This window comes from Nyctereutes procyonoides, unplaced genomic scaffold (assembly GCF_905146905.1).
Source record: "Nyctereutes procyonoides isolate TBG_1078 unplaced genomic scaffold, NYPRO_anot_genome, whole genome shotgun sequence".
In the NCBI taxonomy this organism is placed as follows: domain Eukaryota; kingdom Metazoa; phylum Chordata; class Mammalia; order Carnivora; family Canidae; genus Nyctereutes; species Nyctereutes procyonoides.
The window spans coordinates 3,762,995-3,785,199 of NW_026575023.1; the positions used below are offsets into that span (position 1 = coordinate 3,762,995).

General features: G+C 38.3%; 1 protein-coding gene across 1 annotated transcript; it reads right to left on the bottom strand.

Moving 5' to 3' along the window:
* Nucleotides 1-351: 351 nt before the first annotated feature.
* LOC129521338 (UDP-glucuronosyltransferase 2B31) lies at nt 352-21,500 on the bottom strand. Its single transcript, XM_055342668.1, has 6 exons — nt 20,614-21,500; nt 15,372-15,520; nt 7,337-7,468; nt 5,334-5,421; nt 4,267-4,486; nt 352-861 (listed from the first exon to the last, which is right to left on the bottom strand). The coding sequence occupies exons 1-6, from the start codon at nt 21,335-21,337 to the stop codon at nt 582-584; spliced, it is 1,593 nt and encodes a 530-aa protein (XP_055198643.1). The 5' UTR covers nt 21,338-21,500; the 3' UTR covers nt 352-581.
* Between the last annotated feature and the right edge of the window lie 705 nt (nt 21,501-22,205).

A 22,205-nucleotide genomic window follows, 5' to 3' on the forward strand; every position in this document is an offset into this window, starting at 1 on the left:
AAACTGGAAGAAGGCCATCAACTTGCCATGTCCTAGGGTAAGGAGTGATGCTCAGGCTGGGTACACAATAAAAGCCCAGGAGAATTAGTGGTCACCCAAAACAAAATGGATGGGTAAGTCATTTTATACAACTTTAACTACCTGTAGTTTCTCTAGCAAAGGACAAAATGACAAATTTTGCACCAAAATGAAGTTAAAATATTCGGAGTATTTGCACAGTAACAGTGATACTGTGAATAGCCTACTTAATGTTCTTATATCCATGCCCAATGTTGGAAACACAGGTAAGCTCAGTAATTTTTGGAGAGGGATGACTTTTCATTTAGAATAATAAGTTTCGGTAAATTCCTGTAGAGTTTTATTTTAATTTAATTTAATTTTGCCAGTTTTTCTGTTGGCATGACATATTTCTAACTCTTAAACAGGCAATAAATCCCTTGAGAGCAGAGTTGATCTCAGAAGCTAAGTTGTGAGGAGTCGTTTCTTCACAGGGGAAGGGACCTTGACATCATAACTCCTTGCTGGCATAAACTGGAGGAGTCCCACCTAGGAGGCAGACCAGCTGGAGGCCTCAGATACGACTACTCCTTTTTGATCTTCTTCCCTGTTTTTGCGACCTTCCGACAACAAAACAGACAACATTGTGTGGTGACAAACATAGCAGTTGCCACACAGGCCAGCAGGAACCCAGTCACATCCAAGGAGTGGTACTGGAACCAGGTGAGGTCATGGGAGGCCGGCCGCAGGTGCTTGGCTCCTTTGTGGCGCATGACATACTCGATCCAGAAGACTGCTCGGTCCAGGGGCTTTATAGGCTGATCGTGGTGAATTCTTGATAATTTCGTAGCATTCTCTTTGTACCTAAGGGAGAAACGTAAAGATGCCGGCATTGAAAGGAAGTTAATTTGCCAAATCAAAGAATTCCCATGAAAGGTTTTTGAAAAGTGCCATACAAATGATTCAAAACAAGTGCCGTAGAATTACAGAAGTCGTGTGTTTTTTATTTGGGTCCTCAGAGGAGATTTGGCTTTTAAATTGGAATTTTCTGAGTGACGAACGTTTTGAAAAGTAAAAATGGAAGTTAGGATAATTGATCTTTTCTAACAGAGAAAAGGATACGAGCCATTGTAACAGCTATAAAAGAGATGGTGGGAATGCACTTCTAGAATGATCCTCATGAAGCAGGAAAGGGAATTGCGTCATGGTGAGTAAAATGCTGCCTCACCGGTCCTCGTCCTTCCATTCTTCTATCCTCTACTCTTTATTTTCCATCATGTAGCCAGTCTGGTTTTTGAAAACCGACATCAGATTATGACACTTCCCTACTAAAAATTTCCAACTGGCTTCTCACTACCTACAGTAAAATTCAAATATGGATTTTGGACTCTAGGATCTTGCAAATACAGACACCGGGCAACTTCGTTTCCTGTCACTTTGTCCCAGGTACACTCTGCTGTAGGCACAGAGGCTTGCTAGCAGTTCACTGAAGTTGCCAGACGTATCCCACCTCAGCCAGCACCTTTGCACATTCTGGCTCCTCGGTCTCTGCTGGACACTTCCCTGCCACACCCCAAGGCTGCTTCTACCTCTGGATGGATGACCCAGCTTTGTGTCCCGTCTCAGAGAGACTTTTCTGGGCCACACTATCCTGGCACCTTGAGACATTTGTTCTGTTTGTGTCTATGTGTATGTGTTTTGCTATTTGCAACCTAGGACTTGAAAACATGTTTTATTTTCCAAAATAACCTTTAGGCGTATTACATAAGAAACATGCACATAGTCTCACGGAATACCCATACATTCAAAATTAGCTGGAATATTATTGTGAAGTGGATGTAATAATGTACCTACTACTAAGATACTGGTATAGGGTGTCACAAGCTACCCAGAAGCACCCCATCTGCCCTGATCCTTTTAGTCATCATAGATTAGTTTTTATTATTTATATATTAGAATATGAAGTGAGCACTCATTTCCTTTGGTCTTTTGTGTAAGAGTTGTTGGGTAATTCTAGCACTGTATGGTATTCCATTGTTTGGCAATAGCACAGGTTATTTCATCATTTAACGATCAATAGCCATTTGTGTTAATAATCTTTTGGCCATTACTACTAATGCTGCCATAAAAGCCTTGTATCTTTTGATTTACATGTTTGTACATGTGTTTGTGTATGTGTAGAAGTGGAATTGCTGAGAAGAGGTGTATGTATGAGTATGATTTCTTTATCGGCTGAGTTATGTAGAGGGATATTGCTGAATTTCCAAAATGTAGAGAGGTTTTAGTTGTCTTTCTTTTTGACGATTCTAAGTGAATCCCAGTAGAGCTGAACAGTGTGCTCTTGATGATTTATATTTTTCAAAATTCCTTTTGGTTTATGGCCCATGTACAGTTAATTCCAGTATCTATTCCATTCTTCAAAAATGGGTATTCTCTGTTGTTTTATGTATATGTCAGATGGGTTGCATTTTTAAATTGTGTCCTTCAAAACACTTAAGTATTTCTCCCTTCCATTGTCTTGTTATCTTTTTTCCCTTGTTTTGATCTTATTTTTCTATGTTACTGAGAAAGATGTTTAAAAATTCAATATTATGACTGTAAATTTGAATGTTTGTTCTTTGGCCCACTTCTACTGCATTTTGATGTTTTTTGTAGTAGGCGTCACTAATTGGTAATTTGTTCTGTTTTGAAAGATCAATCTATTCATCATTATGAAATACTTCTCTTTATTTTTGTTGGTGATTCTGGACTAGTGTGTCTGATATTAGCATGGGTCCAACATCTTTCTGCGGTTACTGCTAGAATAGATCATTTCCTACCTTCTTCGTACTTACAATCTTTTGCGCATTTCTATTTGAACATGTCTTATAACTGGCATATAGTTTTAAAAAGGTGTTCTGACATTCTCTGTCTTTAAATTATTTAGTCTGTTTAGATTTAATGTCTTGGCATATTTATATTTTCATCTACTGTCTTAGTCTGTTTTCTTTTCTATTTGGCCAACCTGCCTTATATTTCTTTACCTTTCTCTCTTGTTTTAAGGTATTTTTATTATGCAATTACTCTACCATTTTCTCCCCATAATACATTTTTTTCAGTATTTCTGATATGTGAATGACAATAAGTACATGAAAAGATGTTTAATAAGTTTGGCTGTAAGAGAAATGGAAATGAAGACCACAAGGAGAGACCCACTAGGATGGCTGTAATAAAAAAGATGATAGCAAGTGTTGAAAATGATGTGGAGAACTTGAATCTCCCATACTTAGCTGGCGGAAATGTAAAATAGTGCAACTTATTTGGACATCAATTTGGCAGCTCCTCATGGAGATAATCTGTGACCTAGATGTCTACCCAAAATTCTACTCCTAGATGTCTACCCAAAAGAAGTGAAAAATTTTGTTCACACCATAAATGTGTAGCAATATTTATAATACCTAAATGTGGAAATAACCCAAATGTTCACGAACTGATACATGGATAGACTGTTGCATATCCATACCATAGGATATTTATCATGCAGCAATACAAAACGACCACACGAATGAAACTCAAAAACATGCCAAATGAAAGAAGCCACATGCAAAAGCCCATAAGTCGTATGATTCCACTTGTATGAAACACCCAGAACACAGCAATTTGTAGAGACACAAGTAGATTAATGTTTACTTGAGGCAAGAGAAATGGGCAAAGACTCCTAAGTCAGTCGTATGTGATTTCTTCTGGGCTAATGAAAATGTCCCAAACTTAGATTATGGTGATGGTTTCATAATTCCATAATACACTACACATATTTGAATTTTATACTTTTAGTTTTATGGTACACAAATTACATATTATAAAATATATTAACAATAAGAACCAAAATCAATGTTTGAGCAAAAAGAGATTTATAGCTTTGGAAATTTTGGTACTGAATTGAAAGTCACTGTACATGACTTCAAGTTCTTCATTCTTTCATTCTATGGTTTCTATCATAGGAACTTTGAAATGTTCTTACAGTTACTATATAATCGTTTGCATTTGTGTATGTAGAAAATTGTTGTAATAATTGGTTGCCCATTAAGTCAAAGGGATTTAAATGCAACTGTGAAATAAATGTCTGGTTGAAAATAAAAGTAGATTTCAGATCAGTTCTATCACTTGGCTTCTTTCCAAATTAGCCTCTTAAGAATGGGAGGAAACTCACAGCCACCATTGACTGTTTATCGATAATCTATTGATAATCTATCGATAAATTCTGTCTATTGAAAAAAATGTAATACTCACGAAGGGTCATTAATGACTGTCCTCAATGCATTGAGCAAGTCTGCACTAGACATTGTGCTGAAGTCCAGTCTGATAGCTGCTCCCTTAGCTTTCATGTGAACAATGTTATCAGCTTGATCGGCAAACAAGGGAATGCCCACCATGGGGATCCCGTGGTAGATCGCCTCATAGATGCCGTTGGTTCCACCATGGGTTATAAAGGCTTTGGCTTTCGGATGACCTAGGATTGGATGAATCTCAGCACATTATTAACTGTAAGTCTCAGAAATGAAATGAGAATTGGGCAACATAAGACAAATGTTATTATATAAACATGAAACAGCATTAAAATGTCTTTGGGCTCTCAGCGCAAAAAGCACATAAATGTGCTGGAGAGGTAAATGAAGATTGGTGTGGTACTTGTCACTTGAAAAATGAATACAAGATTGCTGGGCAGACAGATTGAACGATAACATTCTGGTTATCACCAAAAAAAGGGGAAAGGGTGCAAAAAAAAAGAAAGGGAGGTGGCATGTTAGAACATATTCTCTTAAAGACACAGTAGTCATTGAGTTTCACATGTAGGGTGTCAAGGCAGCAGGAAGTGTGATGGTGGTGGCTCAAATAGGGGAAGGAAAGATAGCACTTTATCGTGAAATGTGTTGTGACTTCATGGAAAAGATTATGGTATTTTTCTAGAGAAAATGTAGAGTCCCTGGTAATAAAAGAGAGGCTATTGTTTTTCATTGGCACTGAATACCCATGCAGAAGGAGAAAGGATAGGAACAAGGTGGGAAGGTTCAGAGACAGAGCGATGTTCTAGGTAGGTAGTAACAAATTATGTGGGAGAAGTAATTACAGCTGAAATACAGATACTTTGATTCTGGCCATAAGGAATGGGACTGTGTATAACAACATGCCAACTGTTGTTGATTTTCTTTTTCCCTCTAGGTCTGCAAAATAAATATAAGAAAGTTAAGTTTTAGTTTTGAGTTTTTGAGTAGTAAATGCTCAGTCAGATTGCTTTTTGGTGAACTGTTACCATTTTGTTAGGATTACTTTCAATTCAGTATTTTCCAGATTCTTACCAAGAAGGTCATTCTGGGGAAGCCACTTATACAGCCGAGTATTTGGCCCTAAGGTGTCTGGTTTCTTGCCATCAAATCTCCATAGAACCTGTTAAAGAAAATACCTTATTTCATGACTTGAACTTTGAAGTTATAGCTTGTGAACATTTTAAAAATTAAGAGATAATCTAGTTAGACTCCTTTCTTTGACTGATAAATAACAAGGACAAAAGATATTAAAAATGAGACTACTATAACCCTAGTATAGTAAGAATACCCCCATTTTGTTACTTATTTTTATATTCAAGCAAGTATGAATGTAATCATAATATTTCACACATGAGGATTAGACAGATGAGATTATCAAGGACAAATTCAAGCATTTAAGAAATTTTTAGGCAGTTATTATAATTCTAGTGCAAACGAGTAGGAAATTACTAAGATCCACACCTTTGTCTGTTATCATTGCTTTCATCTTCCAATGTAATACCAACCTATTTACAACTTTTTAAGTGACACAGAAGGACGTTCCCTTATATCCACTTGTTCATAGCGACTTGTTCCTTAAGTTCTTTTATTTGAGTTTTCCATGTTTTGACACACAAAAAAGCTAAATGTGCAATCTGCTGCTTGTGAGAAACAAGTAATTCTGCTTATTAGTAATTCATTAATATCAATAATTTCTCCTAAGTACGTTTAACTTTCACTTTACTAATGATTAGGCACTACTTCCAAGAAAAAGGTAATTTTTTTAGATGAATGCAGATTATTATTAGTATTTCTTGGTTTGGCAGATCTTTACATGTGGGAAGAAAAGCCTGTTGGCATTTCAGAAATAACAGTGTACGTGTCAAAAAAACTCCAAAAGTGTAGTGGTGCTAAGTTTTATTGAACTGGTTGTTGACATGTCAATGATGCACTACAAAGCATTGACAGCATTGATTGATATGAAATCTATGCCCAAGCAATTTCCATTGCCATATTAAAATAGATTCTGATTTTAGAATTTCCCAGCAATCCTCATAACTGGAATATAGTTTGCATTGGTTAGCATATATTTGCTATATGAATGTTAAAATAACTTGCGATAGTAAGCAAAAATTAGCATAAGGAGAAACTATTACAGTGACCGGAAAGTAGCTCACAAATACCCAAATACTCCAGGTGCATTCTATATATTGGAAAATAATTTACTATTGTAGTTTATGCAGAAAGAGGCATGTGAAACTTTCCCATGCTAGGTTGTTTCTGGTTGACTCCTTAATATGTATTTTTTTTCCTTCCTTCATCGGGAGCAGTTATTATTCCAATAAGTTAGAGTCCTTTGGAACCAGATATTACTAAGCACTGGGTCACCTTGAGGAGTGGACCCATCTTCCCCCTTTTCATTGATTTTACTCTTTCACTCGTAATAGGGCCCATTCCATCAGTCATGTCAATTTTTCCCTTTTTCCAAGTCATCTTGGCTGGAGGAAAGCCTAGACATAGTTTGGTGAGCCCTGGGCATTGTTTTTCTACACAGCACACTGAGGAGGCTTATCTCAAAATTTAGGGGAAGGAAGAGAAACCTGGATTATCTGGTAAGTGTAAACTGCAGGGTGCTTTTCAGACTTTTATCAGTTCCTCTTTAACATAACTGTTGAAATTTAACTCCTTTCTGAGAACAGCTATGAGGTAGTCAGTGCCCTTGGAAGTCTTGAAAGGAATGCAGATCTTGTAAGGAAAAGGAAAGAATGACAGACAGAATTTGGTGATTGCTATTCCTGCCCACAATACGTTAGAATACCAAGGTTTCTCTGCACGTCCTATAAATATATTTTTCCAATGTCAATGTTAATGCCAAAGTTATTGTCAAAACAACTTCTGTAGTACTTAGCATCTGCCATTTATATTTTCCCCATGTTTGAGATAAACTGGAGCTATCATAATGATGTTCATGTCATGAAGGAAAGGGTAATCCGGCCCTTTACAGAGTTTAACAGCCTCATTAGGTAGTTGTATACAATTAAGGTACTTTATCTAACCTTTTGTGGAATCTGGGCAAGGGCTGATGCAATCACATTGGCTCTTTCCTCTGGCATGTTATTGACCATTGACCCTAGAGAAAACACCACAATACCGTTTTCTCCAGAGCTCTGGACAAACTCTTCCATTTCCTGTGAAGAAAAAATTTGCTCCATCACAAAAGAGAAACAGCATAGCAAACACTATTGAAAGAATTTCTATGAGGTTGCGTGGGAGGCTCAGTCGTTTCGGCATCCGACTCTTGATTTGGGCTCAGGTTATGATTTCGGGGTTGTGAGATTGAGCCCTGTGTCTAGCTCTGTGCTCAGTGGGGACTTTCCTGGGTGTTCTCTCTCTCCTTCTGCTGCCCACCCCATGTGCAGTCTCTCTCTCTCTCTCTCTCTCATATAAATAAATAAATAAATAAATAAATAAATAAATAAATAAATAAATAAATAAATCTTTTAAAAAAATTTTTATGGAGTCAGTTTGCCAACATATACCATAACACCCAGTGCTTTTCCCGCCAATGGCCCCCTCAGTGCCCATACCCAGTCACCCCAACACCCCACCCACATCCCTTTCTGCTACCCCTTGTTCTTTCCTAGAGTTAGGTGTCTTTCATGTTTTGTCACCCTCACTGATATTTCCACTCATTTTCTCTCCTTTCCCTTTATTCCCTTTCACTAATTTTTATATTCCTCAAATGAATGAGACCATATAATGTTTGTCCTTCTCTGATTGACGTATTTCACTCAGCATAATACCCTCCAGTTGCATCCACGTTGAAGCAAATGGTGGGTATTTGTCGTTTCTAATGGCTGAGTAATATTCCATTGTATACATAGACCATATCTTCTTTATCTATTCATCTTTCGGTGGACACCGAGGCTCTTTCCACAGTTTGGCTATTGTGGACATTGCTGCTAGAAACATCGGGGTGCAGGTGTCCTGCCGTTTCACTGCATGTGTATCTTTGGGGTAAATCCCTAGCAGTGCAATTGCTGCGTCATAGGGTAGATTTATTTTTAACTCTGAGGAACCTCCACATAGATTTCCAGAGTGGCTGCACCAGTTCACATTCCCACCAACAGTGTAAGAAGGTTCCCTTTTCTCCGCATCCTCTCCAACATTTGCTGTTTCCTGCTTGTTAATTTTCCCCATTCTCACTGGTGTGAATTGGGATCTCATTGTGGTTTTGATTTGTATTTCCCTGATGGCAAGTGATGCGGAATATTTTTCTCATGTGCATGTTGGCCATGTCTCTGTCTTTCTCTGTGAAATTTCTGTTTATGTCTCTTGCCCATTTCATAATTGGATTGTTTGTTTCTTTACTGTTGAGTTTAATAAGTTCTTTATAGATCTTGGAAACTAGCCCTTTATCTGATACGTCATTTGCAAATATCTTCTCCCATTCTGTAGGTTGTCTTTGAGTTTTGTTGACTGTGTCTGTTACTGTGCAGAAGCTTTTTATCTTGATGAAGTCCCAATAGTTCATATTTTTGCTTTTGCTTCTCTTGGCTTCATGGATGTATCTTGCAAGAAGTTGCTGTGACCAAGTTCAAAAGGGTTGTTGCCTGTGTTCTCCTCTAGGATTTTGATGGAATATTGTCTCACATTTAAATCTTTCATCCATTTTGAGTTTATCTTTGTGTATGGTGCAAGAGAGTTGTCTACTTTCATTCTTCCGCATGTGGATGTCCAATTTTCCCAGCACCATTTATTGAAGAGACTGTCTTTTCTCCAGTGGATAGTCTTTCTTGCTTTGTCGAATATTAATTGACAATAGAGTTGAGGGTCCACTTCTGGGTTCTCTATTCTGTTCCATTGATCTATGTGTCTGTTTTTGTGCCAGTACCACACTGTCTTTATGACCACAACTTTGTAGTACAACCTGAAATCTGGCATTGTGATGCGCCCAGATATGGTTTTCTTTTTTAATATTCCCATGGCTATTCGGGGTCTTTTCTGATTCCACACAAATCTTAAAATAATTTGTTCTTACTCTCTGAAGAAAGTCCATGGTTTTTGATAGGGATTGCATTAAACGTGTAAATTGCCCTGGGTAGCATTGACATTTTCACAATATTAATTCTGCCAATCCATGAGCATGGAATATTTTTCCATCTCTTTGTGTCTTCCTCAATGTCTTTCAGAAGTGTTCTATAGTTTTTAGGTATCAATCCTTTACCTCTTTGGTTAGGTTTGTTCCTAAATATCTTATGTTTTTAGGTGCAATTGTAAATGAGATTGACTCCTTAATTTCTCTTTCTCCAGTCTCCTTGTTAGTGTATAGAAATGCCACTGGTTTCTGGGCATTGATTTTGTATCCTGCCACACTGCCGAATTGCTGCATGGGTTCTAGCAATCTTGGGGTGGAGTCATTTGGGTTTTCTGCATACAGTATCATGTCATCTGTGAAGAGGGAGAGTTTGACTTCTTCTTTGCCAATGTGAATGCCTTTTATTTCTTTTTGTTGTCTGATTGCTGAAGGCTAGAACTTCTAGTACTATGTGGAATAGCAGTGGTGAGAGGGGACATCCCTGTCTTGTTCCTGATCTTAGGGGAAAGGCTCCCAGTGCTTCCCCAATGAGAATGATATTTGCTGTGGGCTTTTCGTAGATGGCTTTTAAGATGTTGAGGAATGTTCCCTCTATCCTTACACTCTGAAGAGTTTTAATCAGGAATGGATGCTGTATTTTGTCAAATGCTTTCTCTGCATCTTTTGAGAGGATCATATGGTTCTTGTTTTTTCCCTGGTTGAAATGATCTATCACATTGATTGCTTTATGAGTGTTGATCCAGCCTTGCATCCCAGGGATAAATCCCACTTGGTCATGATGAATAATATTCCTAATGTACTGTTGGATCCTATTAGCTTGTTGAGAGTTTTTGCATCCATGTTCATCAGGAATATTGGTCTATAATTCTCCTTTTTGGTGGGGTCTTTGTCTGGTTTTGGAATTAAGGTGATGACGGCCTCATAGAATGAGTTTGGAAGTACTCCATCTCTTTCTATCTTCCCGAACAGCTTTAGTAGAATAGGTATGGTTTCTTCAAACGTTTGATAGAATTCCCCTGGGAAGCCATCTGGCCTTGGACTTTTATGTCTTGGGAGGCTTTTGATGACTGCTTCAATTTCCTCCCTGGTTATTGGCCTGTTTAGGTTTTCTATTTCTTCCTGTTCCAGTTTTGGTAGTTTGTGGTTTTCCAGAAATGCGTCTGTTTCTTCTAGATTGCCTAATTTATTGGCATAGAGCTGTTCATAATAAGTTTTTAAAATCATTTGTATTTCCTTGGTATTGGTGGTGTCTCTCCTTTCTCATTCATGATTTTATTAATTTGAGTCTTCTCTCTCTTCTTTTTAATAAGGCTGGCTAATGGTTTATCTATCTCATTAATTCTTTCAAAGAACCAACTCCTGATTTTGTTAGTTCTGGTCTCGATTTCGTTGAGTTCTGCTCGAATCTTTATTAACTCTCTTCTTCTGCTGGGTGTAGGATCTATCTGCTGTTTTTTCTCTAGCTCCTTTATGTGTAAGGTTAGCTTTTGTATTTGAGTTCTTTCCAGTTTTTGGATGGATGCTTGTATTGTGAAGTATTTCCCCCTCAGGACTGCTTTTGCTGCATCCCAAAGATTTTGAACGGTTGTATCTTCATTCTCATTAGTTTCCATGAATCTTTTTAATTTCTCTCTAATTTCCTGGTTGACCTTTTCATCTTTTAGCAGGATGGTCCTTAACCTCCACGTGTTTGAAATCCTTCCAAACTTCTTGTGATTCAGTTCAAGTTTCAAAGCATTGTGGTCTGAAAATATGCAGGGGACAATCCCAATCTTTTGGTATCAGTTAAGACCTGATTTGTGACCCAGTATGTGGTCTATTCTGGAGAAAGTTCCATGTGCACCTGAGAAGAATGTGTATTCAGTTGCGTTTTGATGTAAGGTTCTGTAAATATCTGTGAAATCCATCTGGTCCAGTGTATCATTTAAAGCTCTTGTTTCTTTGGGGATGTTTGCTTAGAAGATCTCTCATTTGTAGAAAGCGCTGTGTTCACGTCTCCAGGTATAAGTGTATTATTATCTAAGTATGTCTTAACTTTGGTAATAACCAAAGTTATTGATTGATATCAACCAAATTGATTGATATACTTGGCAGCTCCCACATTCACGGCATAAATATTCATGATTGTTAGGTCCTCTCCTTGGATAGATCCTTTAAGTATGATATAGTGTCCCTCTTCATCTCTTACTACAGTCTTTGGGATAAACTTTAATTTATCTGATATGAGGATGGCTACCCCTCCTTTCTTTTGAGAACCATTTGAATAGTAAATGATTCTCCAACCTTTTATTTTCAGACTGTAGGTGTCCTTATGTCTAAAATAAGTCTCTTTTAGACAGCAAATAGATGGGTCTTGCTTTTTTATTCAGTCTGAAACCCTGTGCCTTTTGATGGGATCATTAAGCCCATTCATGTTCAGAGTTACTATTGAAAGATATGAACCTAGTGTCATCATGATACCTATTCAGTCCCTGTTTTTGTGGATTGTTTCCTGGGGCTTCCTTTTTCTTTTACAGAGTCCCCCTTAATATTTCTTGCAGAGCTGGTTTGGTGGTCCCATATTCTTTCAGTTTCTGCCTATCTTGGAAGCTCTTTATCTCTCCTTCTATTCTGAATGAGAGCCTTGCTGGATAAAGTATTCTTGGCTGTATGTTCTTCTCATTTAGGACCCTGAATATATCCTGCCAGCCCTTTCTGGCCTGCCAGGTCTCTGTGGAGAGGTCTGCTGTTAATCTAATATTTTTCCCCATAATCATTAGGGATCTCTTGTCTCTTGCTTCTTTAAGGATCTTGTCTTTATGTTTGGAATGGCAAGTTTCATTATTAAATGTTGGGGTGTTGAGAGGTTTTTATTGATTTTAGGGGGGATCTCTCAATCTCCTGGATCTGACTGCCTGTTTCCCTTCCCAAGTTAGGGAAGTTTTCAGCTATGATTTGTTGAAATACACTTTCCGGCCCTCTGGCCCTTTAGGTGCCCTCTAGAATCCCAATTAAATGAAGATTTTTCCTTCTGAGGCTGTCATTTATTTCCCTTAGCCTATCCTCATGTTATTTTAATTGTTTTTCTCTTTTTCCCTCAGCTTCCTTCCTTGCCATCAAGTTGTCCTCTGTGTCACTCATTCTTTCTTCTACCTCATTAACCGTCATCATTAGGACCTCCAGTTTGGATTGCATCTCATTTAATTGATTTTTAATGTCAGCCTGATTAGATCTAAATTCTGCAGTCATGAAGTCTCTTGAATCCTTTTGATTTTTTCCAGAGCCACTAGTAGCTTTATAATTGTGCTTCTGAATTGGGTGTCTGACATAGAATTATAATCCAAATTCTGAAACTCTGTGGTATTGTTTCTGTTTCTTTCATTTGTGGTGAGTTCTTCCTTCTAGTCATTTTGCTCAGTGCAGAGTGGCTAAAAACAAGTTGTACTGGATAAAGGAGAAAAAGAGAAAAATAAGGGGGGGGCGACAAGCAAGAAACAAAAAGAAGGAGTGGTATCCTCTGATTCTATATACTGTAAGTTGCAGATTCCCCTGGAACTTTCCAGTGCTGCTTGGTCGAGAACATGGTCTTCCCCTGTCCTTCCAGCTGGTCTTCTTGGGGACGGGCCTGCTGTGCTGATTCTCAGGTGTGTGCACCTGCAGGAGCTGCCCCACCCCCTGCCAGGTGCACGGCTCAGTGGGAGCTGTTTATCCTGTGAGGCCCCTGCTCCCTGTCATCCCTGCTCTGTCCCAGGTACAAGTTGACACCAGGAGGAACAACAACAGTGGCAGCGTCCAGCTCTCCAGCTCTGGAGTAACTATCGCAGTAACTACCGCAGCTCCTAGTACTCAGGGGCCTGGATGCTCGGGGGGGTAGGGGACGCCGATCTGTACAGCTCGGGGCCACCCGGGGGCAGGAACGTCCTGGCTGCCCTGTGCCCTCCCGGCCTCTGCCTGTCCCTGGGGGGAGCGCAGGATCCTGGGCTGTGCCCCCTGGACGTCCTGGGATCCAGGGCCTGCAGCACAGGAATCAAGCTTCTGCAGCCTGTGCAGCCCCCTCTCCATGGAGCCACCACCTGAGCCGCTTCTGGGGCCCCACAGAGCGCACTCCAGCACTTTAGGGAGCTCGACTGCGGGGTGTTGCGAGCTCTCCCCGGGGCGCAGGTGCTGTTAGTGCCCCTGGGAGCCTGCCCGAGCTCCCTGCCAGCACAGTTCTGTCGGGGAAGGTTGGTGAAGTTCCTGCTTCTCTGGGCCCAGGCTCTCCTGTCCTGGGGGCTCTCGCCGGGGCCTCAGCCCGGCTCCTCGCGGAGCACCTCCCCCTTGGATGCTTTCAATTTCTTTATTTTTTTTTTCTGTCTTCCTACCTGATAGAAGCACAGACTCTTCTCAATGTAGCATTCCAGCTGTTCTCTCTTTAAATCTCAGGCCGAATTTGTAGGTTTTCAGGATGATTTGAAAGTTACCTAGGTAAGTCGGTGGGGACAGGTAACCTGGGGACCCTACTCTTCCACCATCTTGCCCTGCCTCCAATAAATAAATCTTTAAAAATTTTTGTACAAACAGCTAAAGATAGATAAAAGATATTATCAAGAATTATTAGAGTAATGCCTGTATTTATCCTTATTGTGATAAGCTACACATAAAAATTATTTTAAGTATATCTGACTATGCAGTCCAATAGTTTGTATATTTTATACTGTAGGTCAACTAATCACCAGAACTTTTTCATCTTGTTAAACTTGATCTCAATACCCATTATATAACAATTACCCATTCCCTCCTTGAACATCTGTATTATTTTTTATATTTATTTTTTTTAAGATTTTATTTTTTTATTCATGGCAGACACAGAGAGAGAGACAGGCAGAGACATAGGCAGGGTGAGAAGCAGGCTCCATGCAGGGAGCCCAATGGGACTCAATCCCGGGACTCCAGGATCACTGGGCCAAAGGTAGGCGCTAAACCGCTGAGCCACCAAGCAATCCCCCCTCCTTGACCATCATTAGCAAACATCATTATACTTTGTATTTCTGTGAATTTGAGTGATCTGGATACCTTATATCAGGGGAATCATACAGTACTTGTCTTTTTATGATTGCCCACTTCACTTTGCATAATATCCCGAAGATTTGCCACGTCAGAGTATGTGTTAGAATTTTCTTCTACTTTAGGCCGAATATTCCGTTGTGTGTAAATACATTTTGTTTATGGATTTATCTGTTGGTGGACCCTTGTGTTAGACTGAATATAACTTTTGCTAGTTTTACGTCAGGATTTAGACCTTGAGAGAGTTACATATACACCTAAATATTTTGCAATCAAAATCGATATTAGGTTAACCATTGGATAAGATCTTAGTTTCAGAGTAATTAGACCCTTTGCAGAGTTTAACAGACTCATTAGCTAGTTATATACGATTAAGGTTATTTATCTAGCCTTTTGTGGAATCCGGGCAAGGGCTAATGTAATCACAGTGGCTCATTCCTCTAGTAGACATCCAGCATGATGAAGAGACCATCAAGGAATTCAGTAAGGGATGCTTGTTTATCAATTATGTCTTGAAGGATCAATATCAACTTAAAATTTATTACATCATTGCTTTTTTCATAAAGATTATTACCTTATATGCTGAGTTTACTATTGCAATTTTATACTATAGATTTTTTTCAGATATAAGTGGTAAAATTATTTGGTCTTTATTAAATATACAGAATTTATGGTCCTCATTATATACACAGTGTAGCTTTATCTGTGCTCAGGTTTACTGAGATTTTGTCTGGCCTTAGTGTGTGGCGGAAAACATATGTTCTCATAGATTAATTAAACCTGTTAATGCTCTAAGTCATCAAACTTTCGGATCTCAAATGAGAATTGTGTAAAAGTTGGAATGACAGCAAGGAAACATTAGATTTGCCTGCAGATATTGTTGGGGCACATGACTATTGTTGAGAATGAGATTTTTAAGCTACAATACTGATGAAATGGCCCAGAGGAAACAAAACATAAGAAACAGTTACCTTAGGCAGGGGTTTGGCAGGTTTGCAGTGGAGGCCTCCAACAAAGTCAAAATGTGGTAGGAATGGGCGAGGAAATTCCAAATCCCAGTAGGATCGAATGAGCCATATATCAGCTTTCCTCATTAACTCGTATAGTGTAGTGGGTCTTCCTGAAGGGGAAAAAACAAACAGATCACATCAATAAGAGAAAGGATAAAATGCATATGATCATTTCTACATATGCAGAAAAGGCGTTTGACAAAGTATAACAGCCATTGATGATAAAAACCCTCAGCAATGTTGGTTTCGAGGGAACATACCTCAAAAATAAAGGCTTAAATGGAAAACCCACAGTGAATGTCATACTCAATAGGCAACACCTGAGAGCTTCTCCGTCAAGGTCAGGCACAGGACAAGGATGTCCACCCTTACCACTTTTATTCAACATAGTACTAGAAGTCCTGGCTACAGCAATGATACAATGAAAAGAAATAAAACCATCCAAATTGGTCAGGAAGAAATAAAACTGTCACTATTTGCAGATGACATGATACTGTATATAGAAAACCCTGAAGACTTAAGCAGAAAAGTCCTAGAACTGATAAACTAATTCAGTAAAGTCACAGGATACAAATCAGTGTACAGAAATCTGTTATATTTCTATGTATTAATAATGCAGTGGAAGAGAGACATTAAGAAAACAATCCTGTTTGCCATTGCACCAAAAATAATAAAGTATCTAGAATAACTTAACCAAAGAGGTGAAAGACCTGTACTCTGAAAAAATATAAATAAATACTGATATATATATATATATATATATATATATAAAATATATAAAATATATAAAATACTGATGAAAGAAGTTGAGGATTAAAAGGCATTCCATGTACAAAACTTGGAAGAATAGTATTGAACTGTCTATATTGCCCAAGGCAATCTTTAGATTTAATGTGATCCCTATCAAAATACCAACAGCATTTTTCACAGAACTGGAACAAACAATCCTAAGACTTGTTGGAACTACAAAAGTTTCCAAATAACCAAAGCACCTTGAAAAAGAAAAAAAAAAAAAACTGGACGTATCACAATTCAAGACTTCAAGTTATACTAAAGCTATAGTGATCAAAACAGTATGGTCGTGACACAAAAATAGACACATAGATCAATGGAAGAGCATAGAAAATGCAGAAATCAACCCACAATCATATGGGCAATTAATCTTTGACAAAGCAGGAAAGAATATCCAATGGGAAAATGACAGTTTCTTGTTGTCAGGAAAATTGGACAGCAACATGCAAAAGAATGAAACTGGACCACATATTTTTTTCTTTTTTTTTTATATTCTGCATTTTATTTTATTTTTTTGATATCACAGAGAGAGAGACAGAGAGAGAGGCAGAGACACAGGAAGAGGGAGAAGCAGTCTCCACGCAGGGAGTCCTGAGTTGGGAGGGTCTCCAGAGTCATGCCCTGGGCTGAAGGCAGCGCTAAACCGCTAAGCCACCCGGGCTGCCTTGACCACTTTCTTATAGTATACACAAAAATAAATTCAAGGTGGAATGAAAGACCTAAGCGTGAGACAGGAAACCATCAAAATCCTGGGAAGAAAACACGCAGTGACCTCTTTGACCTCAGCAAGAGCAGTTTCTTACTAGACATATTGGTGGTAGAAAAGGAAACAAAAACAAAAATGAACTATTGGCACTTCATCAAGATAAAAGTCTTCTGTACAGCCAAGGAAATAACCAACAAAACTAAAAGGCAACCTACAGAATGGGAGAAGGTATTTGCAAATGCCATTTTCAGTAAAGAGATGGTCTCCAACATTTATAAAGAACTTATCAAACTCAACAACCACACCCAGGAAACAAATAACGCAGTTAAGAAATGGGCAGAGACATGAATAGGCATTTTTAAAAAATATTTTATTAATCTATTCATAAGAGACACTGACAGAGAGAGAGGGAGAGAGAGAGAGAGAGAAGCAGAGGGAGAAGCAGGCTCCATGCAGGGAACCTGATGTGGGACTCGATCCCTGATCTCCTGGATCAGGCCCTGGGCTGAAGGTGGTGCTAAAGCACTGAGCCAGCCAGGCTGCCCTGAATAGTTATTTTTCCAAGGAAGACATCCAGGTGGCTAACAGACACTTGCAAAGATGTTCATCATCATTCATCATCAGGGGAATGCAAATCAAAACCGCAATGAGGTATCACCTCACCTCTTGCAAAATGGCTCAAATTAAAGCCACAGGAAACCAGTGTGGAGGTTTCTCAAAAAGGTAAAAGTAGAACTAGCTTATGATCTAGGATTTGCACTACAAGGTATTTACCCAAAGATTATAAAAATACTCATTCAAAAGGGCATATGCTCCTGGTCGTTTACAGCAGCATTGTCTACAATAGCCAAATTGTGGAAACAGCCCAAGTGTCCATCAGCTGAAGAATGGCTAAAGAAGAAATGATATATTTATACAATGAATATTACTAAGCCATAAAAAAGAATGAAATCTTGGGGTGCCTGGATGACTCAGTTGGTTAAGCATCCAACTCTTGGTCTTGGCTCTGGTTATGATCTTGTGGTCTTGGGATCCTGCCCTGAGTGGAGCTCTGCAATCAGTATGGAGTCTGCTTCATTTTCTCTCTCCCTCTCAAATAAATTAAAAAAAAAAAATCTTAGAAAAAAAAGGATGAAGTCTTGAGGTTTGCAGTGACGCAGATGGAGCTAGAGAATACTATGATGTTAATCAAAATAAGTCAGAGAAAATCGAGTACCATATGATTTCACTCGTATGTGGAATTTAATGAACCAACCAAACAAGCAAAATACAAAAAGAGAGAGAGAAACCAAGAAATAGATTTTAACTGTAGGGAAAAAAACTGATGGTTATCAGAGGGGAGGTGAATGTGGGGGATGGGTAACACTGGTGATGGGGATTAAGAAGTGAACTCATGATGAGCACTGACTGATGTATGGAAGTGTTGAATCACTATACTGTACACCTGAAAGTAATATAACACTCTGTTAACTATCCTGGAATGAAAATTAAAACGTGGTAGAAAACTAAGAGTAAATAAAGAAGTAAAAAAACTCATAACAAGCAACTTCTACTACAAGCAAGTAGAAGAAATGAGAATAATGGAATGTGAATTTACTATGCAATCTTCTGAAAGGAGTTTTGCATAGTTAGAAAAAAGGCTTAAAAGTATTTGTAGTTTGCTAACAGACACATATATGATACAAACATGTGTTGATGCAAATATATATATTTGCATATATATATGTTGATCATATGTAAATATGAGAGACAAAGTGTAAGACTCATTTCTCACATCACAGTAGAACATTCACAACCAATTTGTTAACCTAAGCCACTATGAAAATAAACCATGTATTTATTTATTCTTGAATTCTGCAAAAGTAACATGCAAATGTAAACTATTGAGCCCCCCCCCCCATCAATTAAGCAATGGAAACACCTTTCCCGGTGTACTCAGTGTAATTTCTACAATTTAGCAAGTTATTCCCTTGATCCTAGATTTTCCAAGAAAACTGTGAGTTTTGGGGGGGATGGATTGTTTTGACCATTGAAATTAGTTAAAATTTACAGCTTAATAATATTTATGTAATAAATAATATTTGCAAGTAACAGCTGGAATATTTTCCACAAGTATGGAAATAGATACGTGCACTCTTAATTGTGGCGCATTACGTCTTTAGGGCAGTAACAGTTTTTTTTTTTTTTTTTTTTAATGTGAACTTGTTAACGTGTGTGTGTTTAGACCTCTAAAACAGGATTTATAAGCCCTGGTGAAAGAATATGTAATCATTAGAAGCTTCATACTATAGATTCCTGAGTCTAACGTAGCCATTGTACCTCAGAGCCTTCTAATTGGCTATGGATGAAGGAATTATGAGGGAGTTATTCACAGTCATAAAACATTATTAAACCTAAACCACTGTCAAATTAAACATGCATTTGTTTATTCTGAAATGCTGCAAAAGTGACAGATGCAAATGTAAACAATTATTTAAGCTCCCCTGTCAATTAACCAATGGAAACACTTTTCCTTAGAATACTCAGTCTAATTTCTACAATTCAGCAAGTTATTCCCTTGATCCTCAATTTTTCAAGAAAACTCTGACGTTTTCTTGGAAATTATGGAAAAAATCTTTCAGGTAATATGTAAACACTTTAGTTCTTTTTTAAAAAAAGATTTTATTTATTCATGAGAGACAGAGAGCGAGGCAGAGACACAGGATTAGGGTGAAGCAGGCTCCATGCAGGGAGCCTGATGTGGGACTCTGTCCCGGGACCCCAGGATCACACCATGAGCCAAAGGCAGACGCTTAACCGCTGAGCCACCAGGCATCCCAACACTTTAATTCTTAACTAAGGAAACTGAAGAAACAACTGGACATAATATCCTCAATACTATAGACAGTTGTACTAGAAATATATGACTCCCCAGTTGACATGCCTGCTTTCATCAAGATAGTGAAATTTCTAATGCCGTTTTTTTAGGATGGAAAAAAGTAGAGTAAAATGGATATATAGAAAATAAGTACAGCAGAGAGGAATTGAAAGCAGCGACACTACTCTGATATAATAGTGGTAGATGCGTATCGTTATAAATTTTTAGAACTCATAAAATGTACCAAGCTGAGAGTAAACTCTTACGTAAACTATGAACTTTGGATGATAATAATGTGTCAGTGTAGGTTCATGAGTTGCCACAAATGTACCACTTTGATGGGGGATGTTGATAATGGAGAAACTTATGCCTGTGTGGGGGTGAGCGTTATTTAGGGAATAGTGATTCAAAATGCTGTGACTTAAAATTCTTCTAAAAAAGTAAAGCATAGCATAAGTAATATTTTCAGTGTGTATTTCATAAACAAGGAAGGATAAAATACTTTACCGAGAAAAAATTAAAAAGCAAACCACAGAAACCCCTTTTTAAAGATATTACAAACAAACACATGGAATGGATATGTCATTGGTTCAAGAATTCCTCAGTGCTCTAATGTCGTTATTGACTCCCTAGAGTGTGATGTACCCATAACGGACAGTGGGATTCTAACTGGCCCTGTCATATATAAGTCTTTGCATGTGTTTGGAGATTGGGAGATCATTTTATACTTTCATGTCATCATTTCACTTCTAAAAGACAAATTTCCTCCCCCTTAGTACTTATACAAACTCTCTCCCTAGCACTAGGAGAGTTAAGACTTCATGTTACTAATGAAAACCATGACTTACCTAGGACTTCGCTGTAAAACTGATTCCAACTCTTCTCATTTATTGTTTGGAACCAAAAGTCAAAATAAAGCACATATAGCATATTTTTTACTCTCTCCATGAATGTCATTTGATCAGTTAATTCTGACAGAATAACAGGTACGTAGGATGGAGGGAGCGGAAGTCCTCCAATGTGTTTTTCAAATGCGTAGCCTGGAGAGAAACGGAGACTGTACACTAAAGGTATTTTAAGGAGCTCAGCCAGCAGCTCACCGCAGGGTCCCACAGCGTCTGCAAGAATGACATCGAACTTTGATTCTTGTAGTTTTGTCATGAGTTTCTTGTTCAAAACTACATCTTTACAGAGCTTCTCAGCACACTCATAAAATTCCCAAAAAATTTCTTGCATTACTGAAAAATACGCCCAAAATGAATCTTTTGGCATATCATATATCCAAATGTTGAGCAGTTTTATGAACAAAGCCTCAAAATCACCTCTAGATAAATGTGCAGAATAGATCTCAAATTTAATAGCAGATAATTTGTTCGGATCAACAAGAATGGAAGCTGAAGATGTCAGAACAGTCACTTCATGACCCCTCTGGACAAGTTCATCCAGGATTGTCTTTACATTGATCCAATGGCTGTATTCTGTGGGCCACACCAGCACCTTTCCGCAACTCCCAGAGCTAAAGTAACAGCTCAGCTGGAGCAGCAGCAGAACTGAAATCCATTTCATAGACATCCTGGTGGAATGTGCTGCTTCTTCTGAAATTCTTGCCTTCTTCTACCATTGCTTGCACTTATATCCGAGGAGCAATCAATCAGGAAGTTAAAATATAACTCCTACCTTCCAAAGTAAATACATTATAGGAACTGTCCGAGCGTTTGGACGGCAAGTGGAAAAAGCCAAAGTAGATGACTTCATTTGTATGCAAATGTGTGTAATGTCTGTTTGACGATTATAAGTCCTATCATGTAGCTAAGAGTCAATGTGCAAGTCATCTGTCTTACGTAATATATTTTGGAAGAGTGTCGAGGACGGTGGTGAGAGGTGACTGCAGTCCTCTTGACACAAGAATGAATAATCTATACAGGTAAATTATCTTTCTGGTTATGATGACTCAGGAGATGTTTTTGTTTTGTTCATGAAACTTTGGTTGACATGTACTTCCATACCGCACAAGTGCCAGATTTAAAGTGTACAGTTCAGTGGTTCATAGTGTGTTCACAGAATTGTGCAACCGCTCTGGTGATCAATTTTAGAGCACTTTCATCACCCCAAATGGAAACCTTTGCTCTGTAATGGAACTCTTCATTTTCTGCATTTCCCAGCCTTAGTCAACATTTTGTCTACTTTTTTTGTCATATATATTGCCTGTTTTGAGCATTTCGTATAAATGAAGTGTCTCTTGTGACTGTTTATTTTAATTAGCATACTGTTTTATTTAAAGAAATTTTTTGACTTTATTGAGACATCCTTGATATAAAATTATGCAGTGATAAGGTGTACAACATGATGACTTGAATCGCTTATATATTGTGAAGAGATTACACCATTCTCATCCATCACCTCACACACTTATCTTTCTTTCTGGTGAGAACTTTATAAA

Excerpts from the sequence above, each read along its gene's own strand:
- LOC129521338 (XM_055342668.1), bottom strand. The coding sequence starts at position 21,337 with ATGTCTATGAAATGGATTTCAGTTCTGCTGCTGCTCCAGCTGAGCTGT. Across the intron at positions 15,521-20,613 it reads GTTTTACAGCGAAGTCCTAG|GAAGACCCACTACACTATAC; the intron begins GTAAGTCATGGT and ends TTTCCCCTTCAG. Across the intron at positions 862-4,266 it reads ACAGTCATTAATGACCCTTC|GTACAAAGAGAATGCTACGA; the intron begins GTGAGTATTACA and ends TTTCTCCCTTAG.